At 45.0% G+C, this 20,356-nt stretch overlaps 1 protein-coding gene across 1 annotated transcript in view; it reads right to left on the reverse strand.

Annotated features, from left to right (window-relative positions):
• Window positions 1-20,356, reverse strand: part of PPP1CB (protein phosphatase 1 catalytic subunit beta) — a 57,001-nt gene that overhangs the window by 15,858 nt on the left and 20,787 nt on the right. The window contains exons 2-4 of the mRNA XM_056568573.1: window positions 10,208-10,339; window positions 5,325-5,555; window positions 721-825 (exon numbers count right to left, since the gene is read on the reverse strand). Coding sequence (XP_056424548.1) covers window positions 721-825; window positions 5,325-5,555; window positions 10,208-10,339 — 468 coding nt within the window. The remainder of the gene's footprint in view (window positions 1-720; window positions 826-5,324; window positions 5,556-10,207; window positions 10,340-20,356) is intronic.

Below are 20,356 nucleotides of genomic sequence, written 5' to 3' on the forward strand. Positions count from 1 at the left end.
GCAAAGTGCCGATATTCGTCATAAAAATTTGCATTACGAATATTCATGCTCAAGACTACTGTCGACCACCACTCTGCCGGGGTGTCAGGCAGGAGATCGCGGGGAGTCCCAGCTGTCAGACACTTATTCCCTTTCCTGTGGATAAGTATTGGAGTCCCCTTGAATTCTTACACTTTAATCACAGCCTTTACCAGTGTCATCCTCCAACCTGTTTCTATAAAGGATCAGAAGATTCGTGTGACTGCATTTTCCGTGGCAGAACTTTCCCTCCATGTTGGGACACACTGCTAACCATAGGTTGCATCCAAATTTCCCCATGAGGGAAGTATCACTTTCAGGTCATTGTGTAACCCTAATCTAATGTGTGCTATGCCGATCTGATCATGAACCTCAGCGCCCTAACCTTCAGTGTGCGTCATCTTCCTACGTGGCGACATTCCCACAGGCCGTACAGTACACGTGTGCATATATTATTACTCGCTTCCTATGGGACAACAATGGAAAAAAAAATCCTCATTAGAAGCCGCGCTGTCAGCTCTGCTGATCAACAGTAACCAAAGCTCCAGCACGGCCCGTCACATGCCATGACCTGACATCGCCAGCCGAAAACAAGAGGTCAGGGTTCAGAAATAGCTAAAGAGACCTGAGCCGTGGACACCACCCGGGGGAGCTGAGGATTCCGGCCTGCGGTGGAAATTCCTGAGCGCTGCCCTCCCTTACCTCCGTGGCAACAGAAGATCTTCTCGTCCACGATGGCGGCGATCGGCAGGCAATTGAAGCAGTCGGTGAACGTCTTCCACAGCTTTATGTTAAACCTCCGTTTACCTGCAGAAAAGCAGAGATGGGAGTTACGTATTTTTTTTATTTATTTTTACACTGTTAAGTGGGTCAGGAACGCGGCGAGGAAACGGGAGGAGGAATCAGCAGTTTTATTAATGCGGCAAAATCTCCAATAACGAGTCTGGAACATCACACATTCAGCAAAGCATTTCACGTAATGTCCCTTAAAAGTTGCAAGACTTTCATTCCCTATTTATCCATTACTGTCAGGACATTACAAGCCAAGCTCAATCGCTGTATAATGGAATAATACTACACCTTCAAGATTGGTCAAAAACAACAATGTTATCCAACCAGGGTGCCTGCAGCTGTTGCAAAACTACAACTCCCAGCATGCCCGGACAGCCAAAGGCTGTCCGGGCATGCTGGGAGTTGTAGTTTTGCAACCACTGGTTCGGAAACACTGCTCTATCATATGCCGGACTCTAGGTATAATCTCATCCTTCGTCAGGACTCGATGGAAGAGATTTATCATTGCTTTTAAAGCATTTATTTTGTCTATGCTTTGGCGCAGTTCAGGCGTAAGGAAGAAATATTTTGAGACTTTTGCGCCTTTTGATGTTTTTTCCTACCTGTAGAACTTTTTCTTTTTGACCATGCAGTGGTCACATATTTATCATTTGCTACTTTTGTCAAAAGTCGCTATTTTGTGCGCAAAGGTACATTTTTTTTTTTTTTTTTTTTAGGCGCAAAGCTACACAGTCTACCAGTAGGCGCGAGAATCACTTCTACCTTCCGCAATCAATTTAACCTTTAACCTCTTGTGGACGACCGCATCCCGCTCCCCCTCTATGACAGGTGTTCAGGAGCTGCGTGCGGGTCATAGCTGGGTGGTCCTGACGGCTATCTGCCCACCTAATGCCAGACATCACCGATCACGATCATTAACCCCTTAGATGCCGCAATCAAATTTGATTGTAGCATCTAAAATTAAAGTAAAAATGTCCCGGCAGCTCTGTGAAAGTAAATAAAAACACCTAACCCGCCAAATTCAGGACCCGGGAAAGTGTCTACTTCCCTCCCTCACAAGTGTCTAGATAAAGTGAATGTGGTCGAGCTTTTCCCACCACAGCAGAGCAAAATTCATCATCCTGCGGCACCTTCTTGATAAATAAGACGCACGCTAGTCAAACCCTCCACCCAAATAAACGTGGGGAAACAGCTCTACCATAGGCATTCTTTGATAAATCTGGGCCGATGAGCGTTGGAGTTTTGCAGCAGTTAATGGGCCATAAAAAAGTCAGAGGAACAGCGATAGAGAATTTTCTGCTGTGGTGCATTGTGGGAGATTGTTTATATTTACCCATGAAATCATATAGTGAACTATGATCAGCTGACAGAGCCTAAAAGCATTGCTGAGCGATGGACTAATTGAAACCCAGCAGAATTATGAATGCCGCATAAAGGCAACCAAGATAAAGCCAAACAAAGGGGAGGGGGAAGGCTTAGCAGGTTAGGGTTCTTTTAGGAAAAACATGCACCTATACAAAAATGGTTAAAGAAGAACTGCAGCCAAAAGTTAAAGGGGTACTCCGGTGTGTTGTGTTTTTTCCCCAACCTTCTGTGCCCGGGCTGCCAAGCAAAACCTTAACTCCCCTTCCTACGTTCCCCCGTTGCACTGATATTGATGTCCCGTTCTCCGGTCCCCGACTTTTTCCACTTCCTGTAAGTCGAAGAGTCACGTGACACTCACCGGCCGCGGGCGGCCGGCGATATGCTGAGCGTCACATGACTGACTTACAGGAAGCAGAAGAAGTTGGGGACCGGAGAACGGGACATCAATATCAGCGCAACGGGGGAACGTAGGAAGGAGAGTTAAAGTTTGTTTTGTTTCGCTTGGCAGCCTGGGCACAGAGGGTTAAAAAAAAAAGACTGCACCGTAGTACTCCTATAAAGGGGTACTCCCTATCATTCCGTGCACAGAGCAAACTCCACTCAGTGCCCGATGACTGGCGATGCGAGCGGCTACAACTCCTCCACTCAAGTCTATGGGAGGAGGTGTGACTGCTATGTGCATAGAGATTAATGTAGGGGGCGGACGTCACAAACGCGGAAGCTGCAGGCTTCCATGTTATGGCCGCCGCCAGCCCGGAGATCGTGGGGGTCCCCAGCGGCAGGACCCCCTGCAATCCAACATCTTATCCCCTATCCTTTGTAAAGGGGATAAGATGTTTAGAGCAGAGTACACCTTTAACTTATCCCCTATCCACAGGACGGAACACACTCCATTTCTATGGGAGCGCCCATGATGCCCAAGTCCTGTCCTCGGGTCTCTTTAGAGCTCCCATTGAAGTGAATGGAGAGTGTGCGCAGCCTACCGCACGCGCTCCTCGCTGAGAAAAACTTGTATCACTGGATATGTACTTTCCGTTTTACTCTACTGAATATGGTGCAGGTATATAGCAATGTTTTAAGGCACTAGAATAGAGGGACACTGTACACCGTAAGCATGCAGTGTCATTCTAGCATTAACCTTGGTTCATCATTGGATGTTTTCTGCCACAGTGTTGGACCAGGTTCACACTAAGGAAGTTTCAGGAGTAATTCCGCAAAGAAATGACATTCAGAAATTCTGACACAGCAGAGTCCAACTGAGTTCAGCCGCCCAAAAGAAGGACTGTGGAATCCGCCTGAAATACATTGCCCTCAATGGGGGCTCTAATGTACGCACGGTCCTAGTGCTGGCCACATTCCGAATCTCCAGATGGATTCCTCAGTGTGAACCCAGCCTTACAACCGTAATCATTCACCTGAACACAACACATGGCTATGTGCATAACATCACCAGCATGCATCTTCGCTGTTAACCATTTGGTTGTCACCCAGTGAATACACAGTCATTTGTTTCCACCATAACTCACTGGTCTTTTTGTAACTCATTTAAATTATGTTCTTGGAAATCGTTCCCCGACATACACCGCCGTTGTTTCTCCATTGCTGAGGTCACTGGGACAAGTAGCATGTAGGGAGAGGTTTGTTTTTTTAGGCCTTTACAACATTGATCCACCCTCAATGCAGATACAGTGACCCCTCGACCTACGATGGCCCCGACATACGATCATTTCAGCATACGATCACTCTCAGAGGACATCACATGTTGAAGGCAGCATCAACATACGAAGCTTTTGTATGTCGGGGCCATCGCATAAACGGCTATCCGGCAGCGCAGACTGCTTCAGCTGCCAACGGATAGCCGTTTACGGTGCCCCGTGTGCTCCGCTGACGATCACTTACCTGTCCTCGGGGCTCCGGAGCGTCCTCTTCAGGATTCCCTGCATCGTCGGCGCTCTCCATCGTAGTCATCACGTTGCTGCGCATGCCGTCCCGTCATCCAATAGGAGCGGCGTGCGTAACAACATGATGGCGGCGACAGAGAGCGAGGATGCCGGGGAAGCAGTGGTCTTCAACCTGCGGACCTCCAGATGTTGCAAAACTACAACACCCGGCATGCCCGGACAGCCAACGGCTGTCCGGGCATGCTGGGTGTTGTAGTTTTGCAACATCTGGAGGTCCGCAGGTTGAAGACCACTGTCCTATACTTTACATTGCACGGATCCCTCAACATGCGATGGTTTCAACAAACGATGGTCCGTTTGGAACGGATTACCATCATATGTTGAGGGACCACTGTATTTTATTGTGTTTATTTCAATATTTTTGCAATACAATGTCTTGTTTTTATGGTTTATGTTGATTATTTATGTTTTAAAAAATAAACTATAAAAAAGCAAAATCAATATATATATGGTGGTTTTGGTGACCATGTGTGGAGCATTCATCTGTGCCATACTAGACAAAGTATTTTTCTTATGTATTACAGATAAACAAGCTTTCATTGTTAAATATACCACAAGTGTGGATCCCACAAACTATAAGTTATGTTTTAGGACATTCCTTTTGGTTGGTTATCCGGTTACTAGGAACCGCCATAACACCAGTAAAAACATGGATTTTGGTTTGGCCAAGTAAAAACAAACTTTCAGAAAAACGTTTAAAGGGGCATTCCGGGATTATACATCTTTATCACCTATCCAAAAGGATAGGGGATAAGTTGTATGATCGCAGGGGTCCTGCCGCTGGGGACCTCCACGATCTCTGTGCCGAGTGCTGCCTCCGAGAGGGGGACGTGACATCACACCACGCCCCTCCATTCATGTCTATGAAGGGGGCGTGACGGCCGTCACGCCCCGTTCATAGACATGAATGGAGGGGCGTGGTGTGGTCACGTCCCCCTCTCGGAGGCAGCACTCGGCACAGAATGCTGGGGGCTGCACAGAGATCGCGGGGGTCTCCAGCGATCATACATCTTATCCCCTTATCCTTTGGATAGGGGATGAGATGTATAAAGCCGGAATACCCCTTTAATTGTCTGCTTCCTATAAGGACAGCAGGATGAGTAATGATAACACTACGTATCTTTCTAGGTCACGACACCCACTTATCAGAACCATCGCTGTTTTCCTAAAGCGAGGCCGGAGACTTACACTCATCGTAGAAGCCATAAATGCGGTTGATGCTCGCACACTCGTGGTTTCCTCTGAGCAGAAAGAAGTTCTCGGGGTACTTGATTTTATACGCCAGCAGCAGGCAGATGGTTTCCAGTGACTGCTTCCCTCTGTCCACATAATCCCCCAGGAAGAGGTAGTTGGCTTCTGGGGGGAAGCCGCCATATTCAAAGAGCCGGAGTAAATCTGTGTACTGCCCGTGGATGTCACCTGAAGGGAGGAGAAAATCAGATTAATCCAAAATGATAATTATTTGTGCAACGTGTAAAGGTTTTGCAACCTATATATACTTTGTATTAGTGCATTCAGATATCAAGAACTCCTCTTACTTTGTAAGGCTGGGTTCACATTACGTTTGTAGTGTACGGGCGACAGAACCCCATTCATTTCAATGGGTCGACCAGGTTCCAATGCTGACTCCGGTGGGCTCCTTTTTGCCTAATATAAGTTTTTTTCACCGGACCTAAAACAATGGTATACCACACTTTTAGGTCCAATCAGAGAAGCGTATATGGGGCAAAAATGAGCCGACTGGAGTCAGCATTTGACATTGAAATGAATGGGGTTCTGTCCAGATCCGGCTGGGTCCTGGAGCGGCCGTTTTTCGCTCCTCCCAACTGGATCTTTGTGCACATATTTGAAATCAGAGCTTAAAAAAACCTGTGTGAATTTACACCTAGGCTTGCACAACTGCTACAATGTATTTTAAAACACAAGGTATATGCCGGAACTGCTGACCTTTACATCAAACGCGCTGCAGACGCGCTCGGGAATAGGCGTTCTATACGGCACCATAAGTAGTGTCCCGTGTGAGATGGTGCTCAGTCCCAGATAAATATGACCAAATAAATGAAAGCTAGAAGACGGCACTCGCCATAAAATAGGAATTCTATAAAGGGGTACTCCGGTGGAAAATATTTTTTTTCAAATCAACAACTGGTACCAGAAAGTTAAACAGATTTGTAAATTACTTCTATTTAATAATCTTAACCCTTCCAGTACTTATCAGCTGCTGTATGTTGCAGAGGAAGTAGAGTTATTATTTCCAGTCTGACCACAGTGCTCTCTGGCGACACCTCTGTCCATGTCAGGAACAGTCCAGAGCAGGAGGTTTGCTATGGAGATTTTCTCCTGCTCTGGACAGTTCCTAACACGGACAGAGGTGTCAGCAGAGAGCACTGTGGTCAGACAGAAAAAAATAAAAATAAAGAAAAAACCTTACCCCTCTGTAGTATACAGCAGCCGATAAGTACTGGAAGGATTAAGATTTTTACTTTCTGGAGCCAGTTGAATGAAATTTTTTTCCCAAAGTACCCCTTTAACCCCTTAAGGACTCAGTGTTTTTCAGTTTTTGCATTTTCAATTTTTTCCTCCTTACCTTTAAAAAAAATCATAACCCTTTCAATTTTCCACTTAAAAATCCATATGATGCTTATTTTTTGCGCCACCAATTCTACTTTGTAATGACATCAGTCATTTAACCCAAAAATATACGGCGAAACAAAAAATAATTGTGCGACAATTGAAAAAAAAAAATCCATTTTGTAAATTTTGGGGGCTTCCGTTTCTACACTGTACATTTTCCAGTAAAAATGACACATTCCCTTTATTCTGTAGGTCCATACGATTAAAATGATCCCCTACTTATATAGGTCGGATATTGTCTTCCTTCTGGAAAAAATCATAACTACATGCAGGAAAATTAATACGTTTAAAATAGTCATCTTCTGACCCCTATAAATAATTTCTCCGCTTATGGGGCTGTATGAGGGCTCATTTTTTGCGCGCCGTGATCTGAAGTATTTTATCGGTACCATTTTTTGTTTTGATCGGACTTTTTGATTGCTTTTTATTCATTTTTTATGGTATAAAAAGTGACCAAAAATACACAATTTTGGACTTTGGAATTTTTTTTTTACGTGTACACCATTGACCGTGGGGTTTAAATTAATGATATATTTTTATAGTTTGGACATTAACACATGCAGCGATACCACATATGTTTATATTTATTTACATAGTTATTTTTCATTTTTTATGAGAAAAGGGGGGTGATTCAGATTTTTTATCAGGGAAGGGTTAAATCCCATGTGTTAACACTTTATTTTCACCATAGGGGACTATAACATTGCACACATTCATTTCCTACACTGATCACTGCTATGAAATAACATGGCATTGATCAGTGTTATCGCCGCTCTGCTTGAATCTCAGGCATGGAGCAGTTATTCGGCGATCGGACGCACAGGAAGCAGGTAAGGATCCTCCTGCGGTCCTGCAAGCTGTTAGGGACCAGTTGATGGCCGCTGGGACCGAACCAATGATGGCTGCCGGGACCGACCCGATATGACGCTGGATCACCGCGTGACCCCACGTTACAACGCGGGAGCCAGCGCAGGACGTAAATATACGTCCTGCATTGTTAAGGAGTTAATCTTTTTCCCAAAAAAATAATCGGACAGGTCAGGGGGTGATACAGACAGCGCGGAGCGTTCGGAATGTTTCGTGCGTGATGACGCACTGCCTCTAGCCGACGCCAGACGGCGTCGGCTAGAGGCAGTGCGTCATCACGCACGAAACGTTCCGAACGCTCCCCGATGTCTGTATCACCCCCTGACCTGTCCGATTTTTTGCAACTGAAGATCAAGTAATTCTTGTTTCATGGCGAGTGCCGTCTTCTATAATTTGTTACAAAGTATCATTAGCAGCAATGGCACAAGATCCTTCCTGTTTGCTACAATGGATCAGCGCAAATAGAACAGTCAAGCTGTTCGGCTCAGAGGATTTGACAGCATAGATTTCACCTGTGTGATTATTTTGTATCCCATGGAGATAAGCGGCGCCTGGATACTGCTGCGTTACAGTGTCAAGGATTAGTCACCATTTTCATAGAGGAATTGGCAGTCAATGCCCTTTTGTCTATGGTCATTTCTATGTGTTACAATGTAGCAATTCCAGTAGCTATAGGTGGTTTAACCAGTTTGGCTGCTGCCAGGTAGGAAAAAAGTGGAGCAATTTTGGTATTTTGTTGGTGGGGGTGCGAATCTAGCCTTAGATTGATACAGCACCTGCAGCTTACACATCAGTGGCCATTCACATCTTACATGTGAAGTACTGGCGCTGCCGGCAGGGGAAGGATATATACTCCAGCCCATTCACATTTTACATGTCAGGTACTAACGCTGCCGGCAGGGGAAGGATATATACTCCAGCCCATTCACATCTTACATGTGAAGTACTGACGCTGCCAGCAGGAGAAGGATATATACTCCAGCCCAATCACATCTTACATGTGAAGTACTGACACTGCCGGCAGGAGAAGGATATATACTCCAGCCAAGGAGAGAATGGCTATTGAGGTCTACGACCTGTCACTTTTTTTTTTTTTTTTAAATAAGAACAATTAACACAACAACCTCCACTCATCGGCCGGTAGTGAGGAACAGGAGAGCAGTACATTTTTCAGATTTTCTTATAGGTTTCCTCCAGTTTGGAAAAGTTACCTAGAAGTGGTGTCAGAGTTTTGCATTTTATCTAAAATTGTGCTCAGCCTGGTGGAAACACAAAATGTATATATCTACCTACCACCCTTCTCGTGGAGCTGGTCCCGCTGCACAGCTCTTGTGTGTGTTTGGGGTCTGTCTGTGGGTTGGCTCGCTCAGCTAATCAGCGGCCGCAGAAGTGTCCCCATAGATACCATGTAGTAATACCAAACAAGTGCCTCATAGCACGTACTGCTGGTGTGCATTCTAGAACAGGTCGGATTATACTGGGAGATGTACAGCTATCTGATGTAGGAAAACGTATCTGCCTCATGCATCATGGCTGTTAGGATAGTATCTGGTGGCAGAGTGCTGACAGCAAGCAGAATGCAGGATATAACTCAGGATCAGTACAGGATAAGTAATGTAATGTATGTACACAGTGACCTCCCCAGCAGAATAGTGAGTACAGCTCTGGAGTATAATACAGGATATAACTCAGGATCAGTACAGGATAAGTAATGTAATGTATGTACACAGTGACCTCCCCAGCAGAATAGTGAGTACAGCTCTGGAGTATAATACAGGATATAACTCAGGATCAGTACAGGATAAGTAATGTAATGTATGTACACAGTGACCTCCCCAGCAGAATAGTGAGTACAGCTCTGGAGTATAATACAGGATATAACTCAGGATCAGTACAGGATAAGTAATGTAATGTATGTACACAGTGACCTCCCCAGCAGAATAGTGAGTACAGCTCTGGAGTATAATACAGGATATAACTCAGGATCAGTACAGGATAAGTAATGTAATGTATGTACACAGTGACCTCACCAGCAGAATAGTGAGTACAGGTCTGGAGTATAATACAGGGTATAACTCGGGATCAGTACAGGATAAGTAATGTAATGTATGTACACAGTGACCTCACCAGCAGAATAGTGAGTGCAGCTCTGGAGTATAATACAGGATATAACTCAGGATCAGTACAGGATAAGTAATGTAATGTATGTACACAGTGACCTCCCCAGCAGAATAGTGAGTACAGCTCTGGAGTATAATACAGGATATAACTCAGGATCAGTACAGGATAAGTAATGTAATGTATGTACACAGTGACCTCACCAGCAGAATAGTGAGTACAGGTCTGGAGTATAATACAGGGTATAACTCGGGATCAGTACAGGATAAGTAATGTAATGTATGTACACAGTGACCCCACCAGCAGAATAGTGAGTACAGCTCTGGAGTATAATACTCTGGGATAAGTAATGTTCTTACAAAATACACATTAGCTGGATAAAAAGTTTACTCTTTTTTTTGGGAGGAATGGACGCTAATCAGGTCTCCCAAGTTTTATTAAAATAAACTCACCGCAGATCTTGAGAGGAGCCTCCAGTTCCAGCAGGATGGGTTGACTGAGGAAGATTTCCCTGGATTTTATGCAGAGCCCCCGCACCTCTGCCTCCGTCATCTGCACAATCTTTCCTGGGCGACATCCTCGCACTGCAGGGAGAAGGAGACAATGTAAGGGTTAACAGTAAAAGGAAAACACGCAGAGCACCTGCACTGTCCTAGATTCTCAGGACCCCCTACTGAGGAGACGTGGATCCTGCACCACATGCTACAGGCTGAAGGGCCCTGGGGGTTCAGGGTCAACACCAGATTCAAAACATGTATTGTAGGTGAAAACAATATCTTACTATGAAAAAGGACGAAGATGCACAAAACACCAAACATGGAGGTCTGATCCACGTCTCCATCATACGCACCACATGATCCAATTAGGCTAAATTCACACGGCAGAATTTCAGATTGTGGAATTCCACACAGAGTCTGAATAAAAGGGGTACTCCGGTGAAAAACTATTTTTTTTTTTTTTTTTTTTCATATCAACTGGCTCCAGAAAGTTAAACAGATTTGTAAATTACTTCTATTAAAAAAATCTTAATCCTATCAATATTTATCAGCTGCTGAAGTTGAGTTGTTCTGACCACAGTGCTCTCTGCTGACATCTCTGTCCGTCTCGGGAACTGTCCAGAGTAGGAGCAAATCCCCATAGCAAATCTATTCTGCTCTGAACAGTTCCTGACATGGACAGAGGTGTCAGCAGAGAGTACTATAGTCAGACAAAAGAACAACTCAACTTCAGCAGCTGATAAGTACTGGAAGGATTACGTTATATATTTTTCCGCACAAGCCTAAAAACACCCAAAATGAATGCGGAATTGGTGCGGATGTGGAACATTCTGCCGTGTGAATACAGCCTAAGGATTCTCTACAGGTAGGATGATGGATTCCAAGACTCACAGTAGAGGAAGGGAATCACTAGTTTGGCGTATAAGCGAGCGCCAGTGAGGAGTCGGCACAGTTTATATCATCCATTATTCATGTAATGTAGTTTATTTGTATTTGCAGAGGATTCCGACAGGTTTCCTCACGAACAACAAACAAGAAAATCCTTCGGCTTCTTATAGAGCGAAACAACTGATGCAAAGACTGTACTCAAATAATGTGTACGGAGGAATGACGTCAGAACGGACGACCGCCGAACGGGCAGAAGTCGCCATCAGAGGCGTCCGGCACCAAACCTCCTCTCCGGGAGGACGACCGTCAGGTTATTTTTAGACAAATGGAAAGTCCTGGCAGCCGCCCAGCAGCAGCGCTGCAGCTATGTGAAGGAAGCGGAGCACAGGGGGGGTATAAACGTCATACGGAGCCCCCACAGCAAGCCTGGAAATCAACGCTGCTGCCTCATCCCTGACTTGGCAATTCTACCCCCATCCCCATTCGCTGCGTATGCACCAACATATACACCTAAACAGAGACCTGGAGCCGAGGGCGAGACCGCACTGCACAACGCTGTAGATCCACTCTCCCTAATGTGGTTACCGCATCACAATCACTACCTAATACAGGGTTTCCCCAACCAGGGTGTCTCCAGCTGTTTCAAAACTACAATTCCCAGCATGCCCGGACAGCCTTCGGCTGTCCGGGCATGCTGGGAGTTGTAGTTTTGCAACAGCTGGAGGCCCCCCGTTTGGGAAACACTAACACCAAACCATTTTCTTCTCCCTATACAACAGCGATATCAAACATGTAGCTCCACAGAAGTTGTAAACGTACAATTTCCATCAATGCCTAACAATTTGTGACTCTTCGGACGTTCCATAACTACAATTCCCAGCATGCATTAAATGGGTAGAGTCATTCAAACAAATTTTTGCTACGGCACTCCTTATGGTTAATAAAAATTATTTCTAATGTACTTTTTTTCTATGTGTTATTTGTGTTTCAAAAATCTGCCACTAGGTGTCTCCCTATTTGTCCAGAGCACATTTCCCCCCACATCTCTTGCAGACTTTGGACTCCTGCTGGCCTGGCAGAAGTCCAAAATCAGGAAATGCTGAGGGGTGTGTGTGCAGCCTTAGCCAATCATAGCTCATCTCACACTGAACTGCTCTGGGCTGTGTGTAGCCGAGTGAGGAAGTTCTCCTCTGTATGGCTTCAGATGATGTCACGCCTGCTGGGGAACGCCCCTTCCCTGTCTGTGTATCTGACTGAGACTGAGCAGAAAATACAGAGTAATATCAAGGTAGAAAACTAAAAAATACTAAAAATAAAGGCCGGGGGAGGTTTATCATGATGGGGGCAGTGACCTGGGGGGATTATAACATTTAGGGTATGTTCACACTGCGGAATACCCGAGTAAAATTCCGCACAGTGGACGTTAACATCTGTGTGAATGGGTCTTCCGCGAGACCCGTTCACACTGCGGAATTTCAGGGGCAGACAATTCCGCCGCTGAAGTTGTTCCGCGCAAAGAAAGAACATGTTCATTCTTTGCGCGGAAGTCCCCAAGCACTGTATAGCCGTCAATAGTGACGGGGCGGTCCTACCGCTGTCGCCGCCTGCCAGGCTGAATCTCCGCTCTCTGAATTCTGCGAGTGGAGATTCAGCTACAGTTCCGCAGTGTGAACATACCCTTAACAAGATCATGACCGGTACTCTAACAATCTAAAATACCAAGAATGTCTTATGTGGAGGAGAAAGGCAAATTGTAAGTGCATTGTGGAAATTACAGTTTTTGCAACAACCACCTGGGTCTGGACAGCCATAAACTTAAGCATGATGGGAACTGTAGTTTTGGAGCAGGCAGAGAGGCCCAGGTTGTTAGTGCTTGCTGGGAGTTGTAGTTTTGCAACTACAGCCTAGGGCCCTCTATCTGCTACAAAACTACAATTCCCATCGTGTCTAACAATTCGCCCCTCTTCAAATGTTTAAAAACAACATGCTTCAACAGCATTAAAGGAGTAGTGCAGTGAAAAATAACTTATTCCCTATCCAGAGGATAGAGGATAAGTTATAGATTATAGGGGGTCCGAGAACTTGGACCCCCGTGATCTGTTGCACAGGGTACCGGCAGGTTGCTGGAAGCGGCCGTTCCGACCCCTGCAGGAAGCTGCAGCCGACAAACCCCCTCCATGTATCTCTATAGGGTACATGGAGAGGGAGTGTCGGCCGGCGCTCCGTGCAGGGGTCGGCACGCCCCCTTCAAGCAGACTGCCTACCCCCGGAGGAGATCGCAGGGGGTCCCAGCGCTCGGACCCCCCGCACGGTCTATAACTTATTCCTTTGGAAAGGGGGATAAGTTATCTTTTTTACTACATAACTCCTTTAATAGGGCCCCAGTACCCCAATCATTTCATTCTCATTGTTCCCACCTACTTTAGCAAATTTCTACTCAATGGATCTTTGACTAGAGCAGTGTTGGATGTCCGGGCATGCTGGGAGTTGTAGTTTTGCAGCAGACTGGTTGGGAGGTGGAGAAATCATTTCTCTGCAGAGAGCCCTTGTCCTGTCCGCTGCAGTGAATGGCCTATAGGTTTACACCCCGGTTCTGCTACCATAAGTTATTGTTTAAAAAATAAATCTCACTTCTGTGCAAGAAAATCTTCACGCGAATAAAGAAGAACACGGAGGGCGAGCAGTGCGCCCATAGCACAGGTGCTGATCGCAGACAGATGGCTTCTCACGCATCACAGAAGCGGTAATAGGAGAGACAATAACAGCGGAGGACACCAGGAACAAGAAAACACAAACACTGCGCTCTTAAAGGAGCCGCCCAAGACGCCCTCCCGGTGGTCTCTATGGGGTTTGGATAATTCAGGGAACTTTTAGTAAGATGTTCTGTCCCCATAATGAATTCCAGAATCCCCAATGGAAGGTATGGAGGGGGCTGTACAAAAGAGGAGGCCCCCCCATAAAAGAGGAGCTCTGCAACAGATCACATGGTAATGGAGACTAAGTGTGAGACATCTCATCACTCCACGGCGTTCATGGGTCACCCGGCCGCACTGGAAACGAAGCCCAATAGTTGGAGGATTCATCATACTAAAGCTTTACATTTACCGTTCCAATTGTCTTTAAAGGGGTACTCCAAAGGAAAGCAGGTAAGATGTCTGATCGCGGGGGGTCCCCCTGCTGGGAACCCCCACCATCTCTGTGCAGCACCGGGGATTCATTTACAATGCTGGTTGCGGTGGGAAAGGGGTCGTGATGTCACGCCCCCACCCCCTCGTGACATCACACCCCCTCAATGCAAGTCTATGGGAGGGGGCGTGGCGTCCGCCACGCCCCCTCCCACAGACTTGCATTGAGGGGACGTGGCATGACATCACAAGGGGCCTGGCCATGACGTCACGACCTCTTGCAACCCGCACCCAGCTTTCAGAACAAAACCTTCCAAAAGCTGTGGCAGCAGAGTACCCCTTTAACCTCTGAATGGAATCGCTTAGTAGCGCCAACGTATTCTGCAGTGCAGTACAAAGATAGTCAGCGCTCACATCAATATAATTTTACCATTTAAGATACTATGGTTTTATTTCCGGCCACAAAACCGGATACGGGGCAATAACGAGCCGACTCCGGTCGGCGCATTCAAATGAATAAGACGCAGGCCGGGTCCGGCTGGGATACGGGACATTTCCCAGCCGGGTCCGGTGACCATATGAAGGAAAAAGTGGTGTGAATGCAGACTAACTCAGTGTTTCCCAATCCGTGTATCTTCAGCTGTTGCCAATCTACAATTCCAAGCACTTTGGCTGTCTGGGCATGCTGGGAGTTGTAGTTTTACAACAGCTGGGAGTAACGCTGGTTGGGAAACAGTGTACTAACCTCAAAGTATCTGGAGTGTGGGAGGGAAAACATCCAGGAGCTGAAAACCAGAATACGAATTTAGGGAGAATTAACATTTTTGTTTTAAATCTGTGCAGAATTAAGGTGTAACAATGTATCAGCGTAGGAAAGGGGCCTCAAGGACTGTAAAGACTGAAAACAACGAACAATATTTATATTTTTATATTCAAAGAATTTATATAAATAAAATCATATATGAATATTGTTACAATTGTATCCAGTCTCTTACAATTTATATTAAATATTAAGACTGGATAAAATGGTAACAATATTTATATATTATATTTAATATAAATTGCAACAATATATTATATTTAATATTTATATATTTAATTTATAAAGACTGGACACAATCGTAACCCAGTATTATATTTGTTTACAAAAAATGCAATATGCACTGTATATTATGCCCGTTTTGATCTCATGTTTATGTGTTGCATACAAATGTAATCCTATGTATATTTATATCAAATTTAATGCTGTTTTGATACATGTTATGTACACAATTTGTTATTTTTTCTAATAAAGTTAAATATATAAATATATATACACACACAAAATAAGATTAGTAATATTCTTATTTTGTAAACAAATATAAAAATATTGTTACAATTGCATCCAGTCTTATTTAGTATAAATTGTAAAGACTGGATACAATTGTAACCATATTTTTGTTTATAAATAATATACATTGTAACAATTGCATCCAGTCTTTACAATATATTAACTATAAATATTAAATATAAATACTGGATAAAATTGTAATAAAGCGTCAGCTGTGAGAAGCGTTGGGCCTGGGATCACAGCTCTGCTATAACCTTTTACTGTTATCTCGGGCAGATCCGCTGCATGCCAGACGCCAAATGGCAGAACATTTTAATCAGGATTAAACCAGTTGGCGAGGTGGCACTTGTTTGCTTGCTGCCTTCTGACTGGCACCGCATAGGGCGATATTCTGCCAAAAAAAGTTTGCAAATATATCATCAAGCTCTAAATGCCCATCTGCTAGAAGAGCGATCTCTCCAAGCGCCCGGCCCCTCGGCTGGAGACAAGACTCCAAGTCCCTGACAAATACAGCTCAGCCGGGGCAAAGTCTGATCGGCTCTGCTGTGACAAGTTGGCACTGCCACGTGATACAATATAAAGAGACGGGCACAACAACCCTGCCAGGGTCAATAAACTCCAGCCTAATAAAAGCAACATCTCACTTTCCGGAAAACACTCACATTCCATCCGCATACCGATAGGTAAAAGGCGACACTTGTGCCAATCCTCTCTGCCAACCATGGTTGGGGCAGTCATCCCAGCATAAGGGGGAATGGAAAAAAAAAAACTGAAGAACTTTCAAAATTAAGCATGTCACCAGGACAGCTGGCAAAACAGTTCTCCGTCCGATAGCTAATCCCACCACCACATACCCATGCACATCTTGGATAAGGCAAATGCGTTCTGAATGGACGGGAGGAGTAGGCCGCTGCCAGAGAAAAGGATCGGGCATGCCAAAATTCAATTGCTCAACCATTCTCTCCTCCTAGCATAAGTTATTACTTCACAATCACAATATGTCTACTTCATGTTGGTGTCATTTGTTACATGTCAATTTAACTTTTTTTTTTATTTTATTTTATTTTTTAAGGACATTAAGGGGGGGGGGGGAGGGTTGGAAATTTGAAAGCAATTTTAAAAATTTTAGAGAAATTTCAAAGTCAGATAATTTAGGGAACAGTTCATTCAGAAATGGATTTGAGAGGCCTGTATGTTAACTTCCCCCTATTATAAAAACTGCACACCTCAAAGTAATCAAAATGACATTTAGGAAGTTTATTAACCCTTTCTGTGTTTTACAGAAATTAAAGGCAAAATCTAAGTGGATTTTATACATTTACATTTTTCTTGCAGATAGGCCATTTTACAAAAAATTTTCCAGTAACACTGGGGATGCTGACAGAAATGGAACTCCATATTTAGTCCCTTAATTCTGACCTATTTAGGGTAGGGTCACATGACACAGATCTGCAGCGTAAAATCAGCTGGTGACCCAACCCTTAGTGTGCATCCAGCTGTCGTCCCCCCCCCCCCCTGCTGGCAATGGAAACCCGCCACATCGAGCAGTCACACAGGGCGAATCGCTGTGCGAGTTGCCGCATGCATGCGCAGTGTACATTGCGGCTGCACTGCGATGTCTGTGAATAGACTGAGCGCGCGTACGGCAACCCGCAGGCCCCTGTGTGAGACTGTGTGGAGTGGTGGATTGCCCTAGAGTACTATATGACGGAGCACCGAGTGGATTTGGGTTTTTCCAAATTTTTGGGATATTCTGTAGGTCACATCTCTAGATGCAGAGGCCTCAGGGCCACAAAAATATTTGTTAGAGAAATTGATGTAGTCATTGGTACATGTGACAGTTCTGCCATTTTTTTATTTTAGTTTTTCACTGATATTCTGGGGGGAAATAAGCTGCGGAAGGAGGGAGCCCCTCCGAAACACGAAGTCAACCCCTGTACGTCACTTTTTATGATTACTAACTTTACACCCGACTCCTGTGTCATCACGCCGGTGTAGCGCTACAGGGCCACAGTCAGATCTTCACTGGAAGGAAAAGGAAACCCCTGCCGGGATCTCCCCTCCCACATCTGTATTTGAGCAGAAGCCCAGCACAGAATGCCGGGTGCTGTAGAGATCATGGGGGGTCCTTTGGATAGGGGATAAGAGGTCTATGGCAGGAATACCCCTTTAAAGGGGTACTCCGGTGCTTAAACATCTTATCCCCTATCCAAAGGATAGGGGATAAGATGCCTGATCGCGGGAGTCCCGCAGCTGGGGACCCCCGGGATCATGCACGCGGCACCCCGTTTGTAATCAGTGCCCGGAGCGTGTTCGCTCCGGGACTGATTACCGGCGACTGCAGGGCCGGCGGCGTGTGACGTCACACCTCTGCCCCTGTGTGACGTCACGCTCCGCCCCTCAATGCAAGCCGACAGGAGGGGGCGTGATAGCTATCACGCCCCCTCCCGTAGGCTTGCATTGAGGGGCGGAGCGTGACGTCACACGGGGGCGGATGCATGACGTCACACGCCGCCCGCCCTGCGGTCGACCATAATCATAATCCTTTGGATAGGGGATAAGATGTTTAAGCACCGGAGTACCCCTTTAAGTGTTTACTGAGGCAGGATTACCAAAAAGCAAGTTGGCAAGTTTTTTTTTCTGTTTTTTTAAGTGGTTAATTATTCTTTACACTTTACGTTTTTTTTTTTTTTTAACAATGGAGTCAATGGGAACGTAGAGAACCGTATGTGCTTAAAGGTTCCATCCCGGTTTGCACCATATGTTTTTTTTAAACTTTGCACATGCGCAGTGCACAGCGAAAGTTTTTTTCCCCTTGGAATTTCAATCAAACAAGTGAAACATTATTCATAAAGGAGTGAGGAGTTAAAAACACTTTTTTTTTCTTAAACATGGATGCAACCGGACATAATTTTTTTCAACTGTACACGGGTTAAAATTTAAATTTGTACACACGTTTTTATACAGTTTAGTCCGGTTTTGGGGAATCTGTTTTTCATCAAAAACCTGATACGGGAACTGTATTGTAAAAACGGCCTAACCAATGTTTGTCCAGTCTTAGAGGCAGATCCTGGACAGACACTACATGACCCATCAAGACAAGAAATCCCATTCTACATTGGGCGTCCTCCACCTCTGTTTGGGGGGGGAAAGCAAGTGACAGCACACGTGGGCAGCACGTACAGCCCGAGACAGGCGGCGGCGGAATGACAGAGGACGGTGGATTTTCTATTATTACTTGTGCAGTGAAAGGAAAAGTCTTCTGAGCTTATGACCATGTATGGCCTCCTGCCTGGGATTACAGCACAGCTCCTGCCTATAACACTGCGAGGACCCGCGCCATCACAAGGACTTCAGGACATCTGCGCTGTGGTCCCCTGCTTACATTACACCAGTGTTTCCCAACTAGTGTGACTCCAGCTGTTGCAAAACTACAATTCCCAGCATGCCCGGACAGCCAAAGGCTGTCCGGGCATGCTGGGAGTTGTAGTTTTGCAACAGCTGGAGGCACGCTAGTTGGGAAACACTGCATTACACTATGGTCAGGCTCAGACTGTACATGAACAGAAGTGCATTTTGCAACACTGATCACAATCAAATTTTTTTTGTGGAGTGAACTATTATATAAATGCAGATATTGGCCCTTATTTATCAGTCTGAAACCCTAATTGTCTGTTTTCCCATAACAACCAATCACAGCTCAACTTTCACTTTACAAGAGCTTGTTAACATATGAAAGTTGAGCTGTGATAGTGTGGAAAAAAAAAAAAACACAATTAGAGTTTCAGGTTATTTGATAAATTAGTTGCATTAATTGGCCCTGATTTATTTGTGCACAGTGAGTCAAACCCCCTCCAGGTGCAAAAAATACAATGGACTAAGAAAGCCAAAAATGCAAACAATAAATAAATAAATAATTAAAATGTAAAAAAAAAAAAAAGTGCATGCTCCTCATGCTGCGATGGAAATCACTCATAGCGTAGAGATTATTTTCCTGGGAGGACTGACGCTGTCTGGTCTGAAGCAGGAACTACTGCGCATGCGCAAAAATCCCAGCTGTTCTGAATGGTGTAATAGACACTGCGCATGTACAAATATCCCAGCTGTACTGAATGGTGTAATAGCTGACACACTGTGCATTCGCATATATCCCAGTTATACTGAATGGTGTAATAGACTGCGCATGCGCAAAAATCCCAGCTGTTCTGAATGGTGTAATAGACACTGCGCATGTACAAATATCCCAGCTGTTCTGAATGGTGTAATAGCTGACACACTGCGCATGTACAAATATCCCAGCTGTACTGAATGGTGTAACAGCTGACACACTGCGCATTCGCATATATCCCAGCTGTACTGAATGGTGTAATAGCTGACACACTGCGCATGTAAAAATATCCCATCTGTACTGAATGGTGTAATACAGGCATAGGCAACCTTCAGCACTGCTGATGTTTTGGACTACATCTCCCATGATGCTCATACAGCCACAATGCTGCAAAAACATCACTGGAAATGTAGTCCAAAACATCAGCAGTGCTGAAGGTTGCCTATGGCTGGTGTATTAGCTGACACACTGCGCATGCGTAGCCCAGGTAGCAACAAATAAAAACACTGGTTAAACAACGTAATTGAACAGGAAGCAATATTTCCCAAACACTAACAAAAAGGTTATTGAATCCAATGACAGGAATACATTTTATGGTCAGGGAGGAATCAGTCATGATGTACGAGTAGAGACGGGAAAACCCTTTAAAGCCC

This window comes from Hyla sarda, chromosome 3, assembly GCF_029499605.1.
Source record: "Hyla sarda isolate aHylSar1 chromosome 3, aHylSar1.hap1, whole genome shotgun sequence".
Taxonomy (NCBI): domain Eukaryota; kingdom Metazoa; phylum Chordata; class Amphibia; order Anura; family Hylidae; genus Hyla; species Hyla sarda.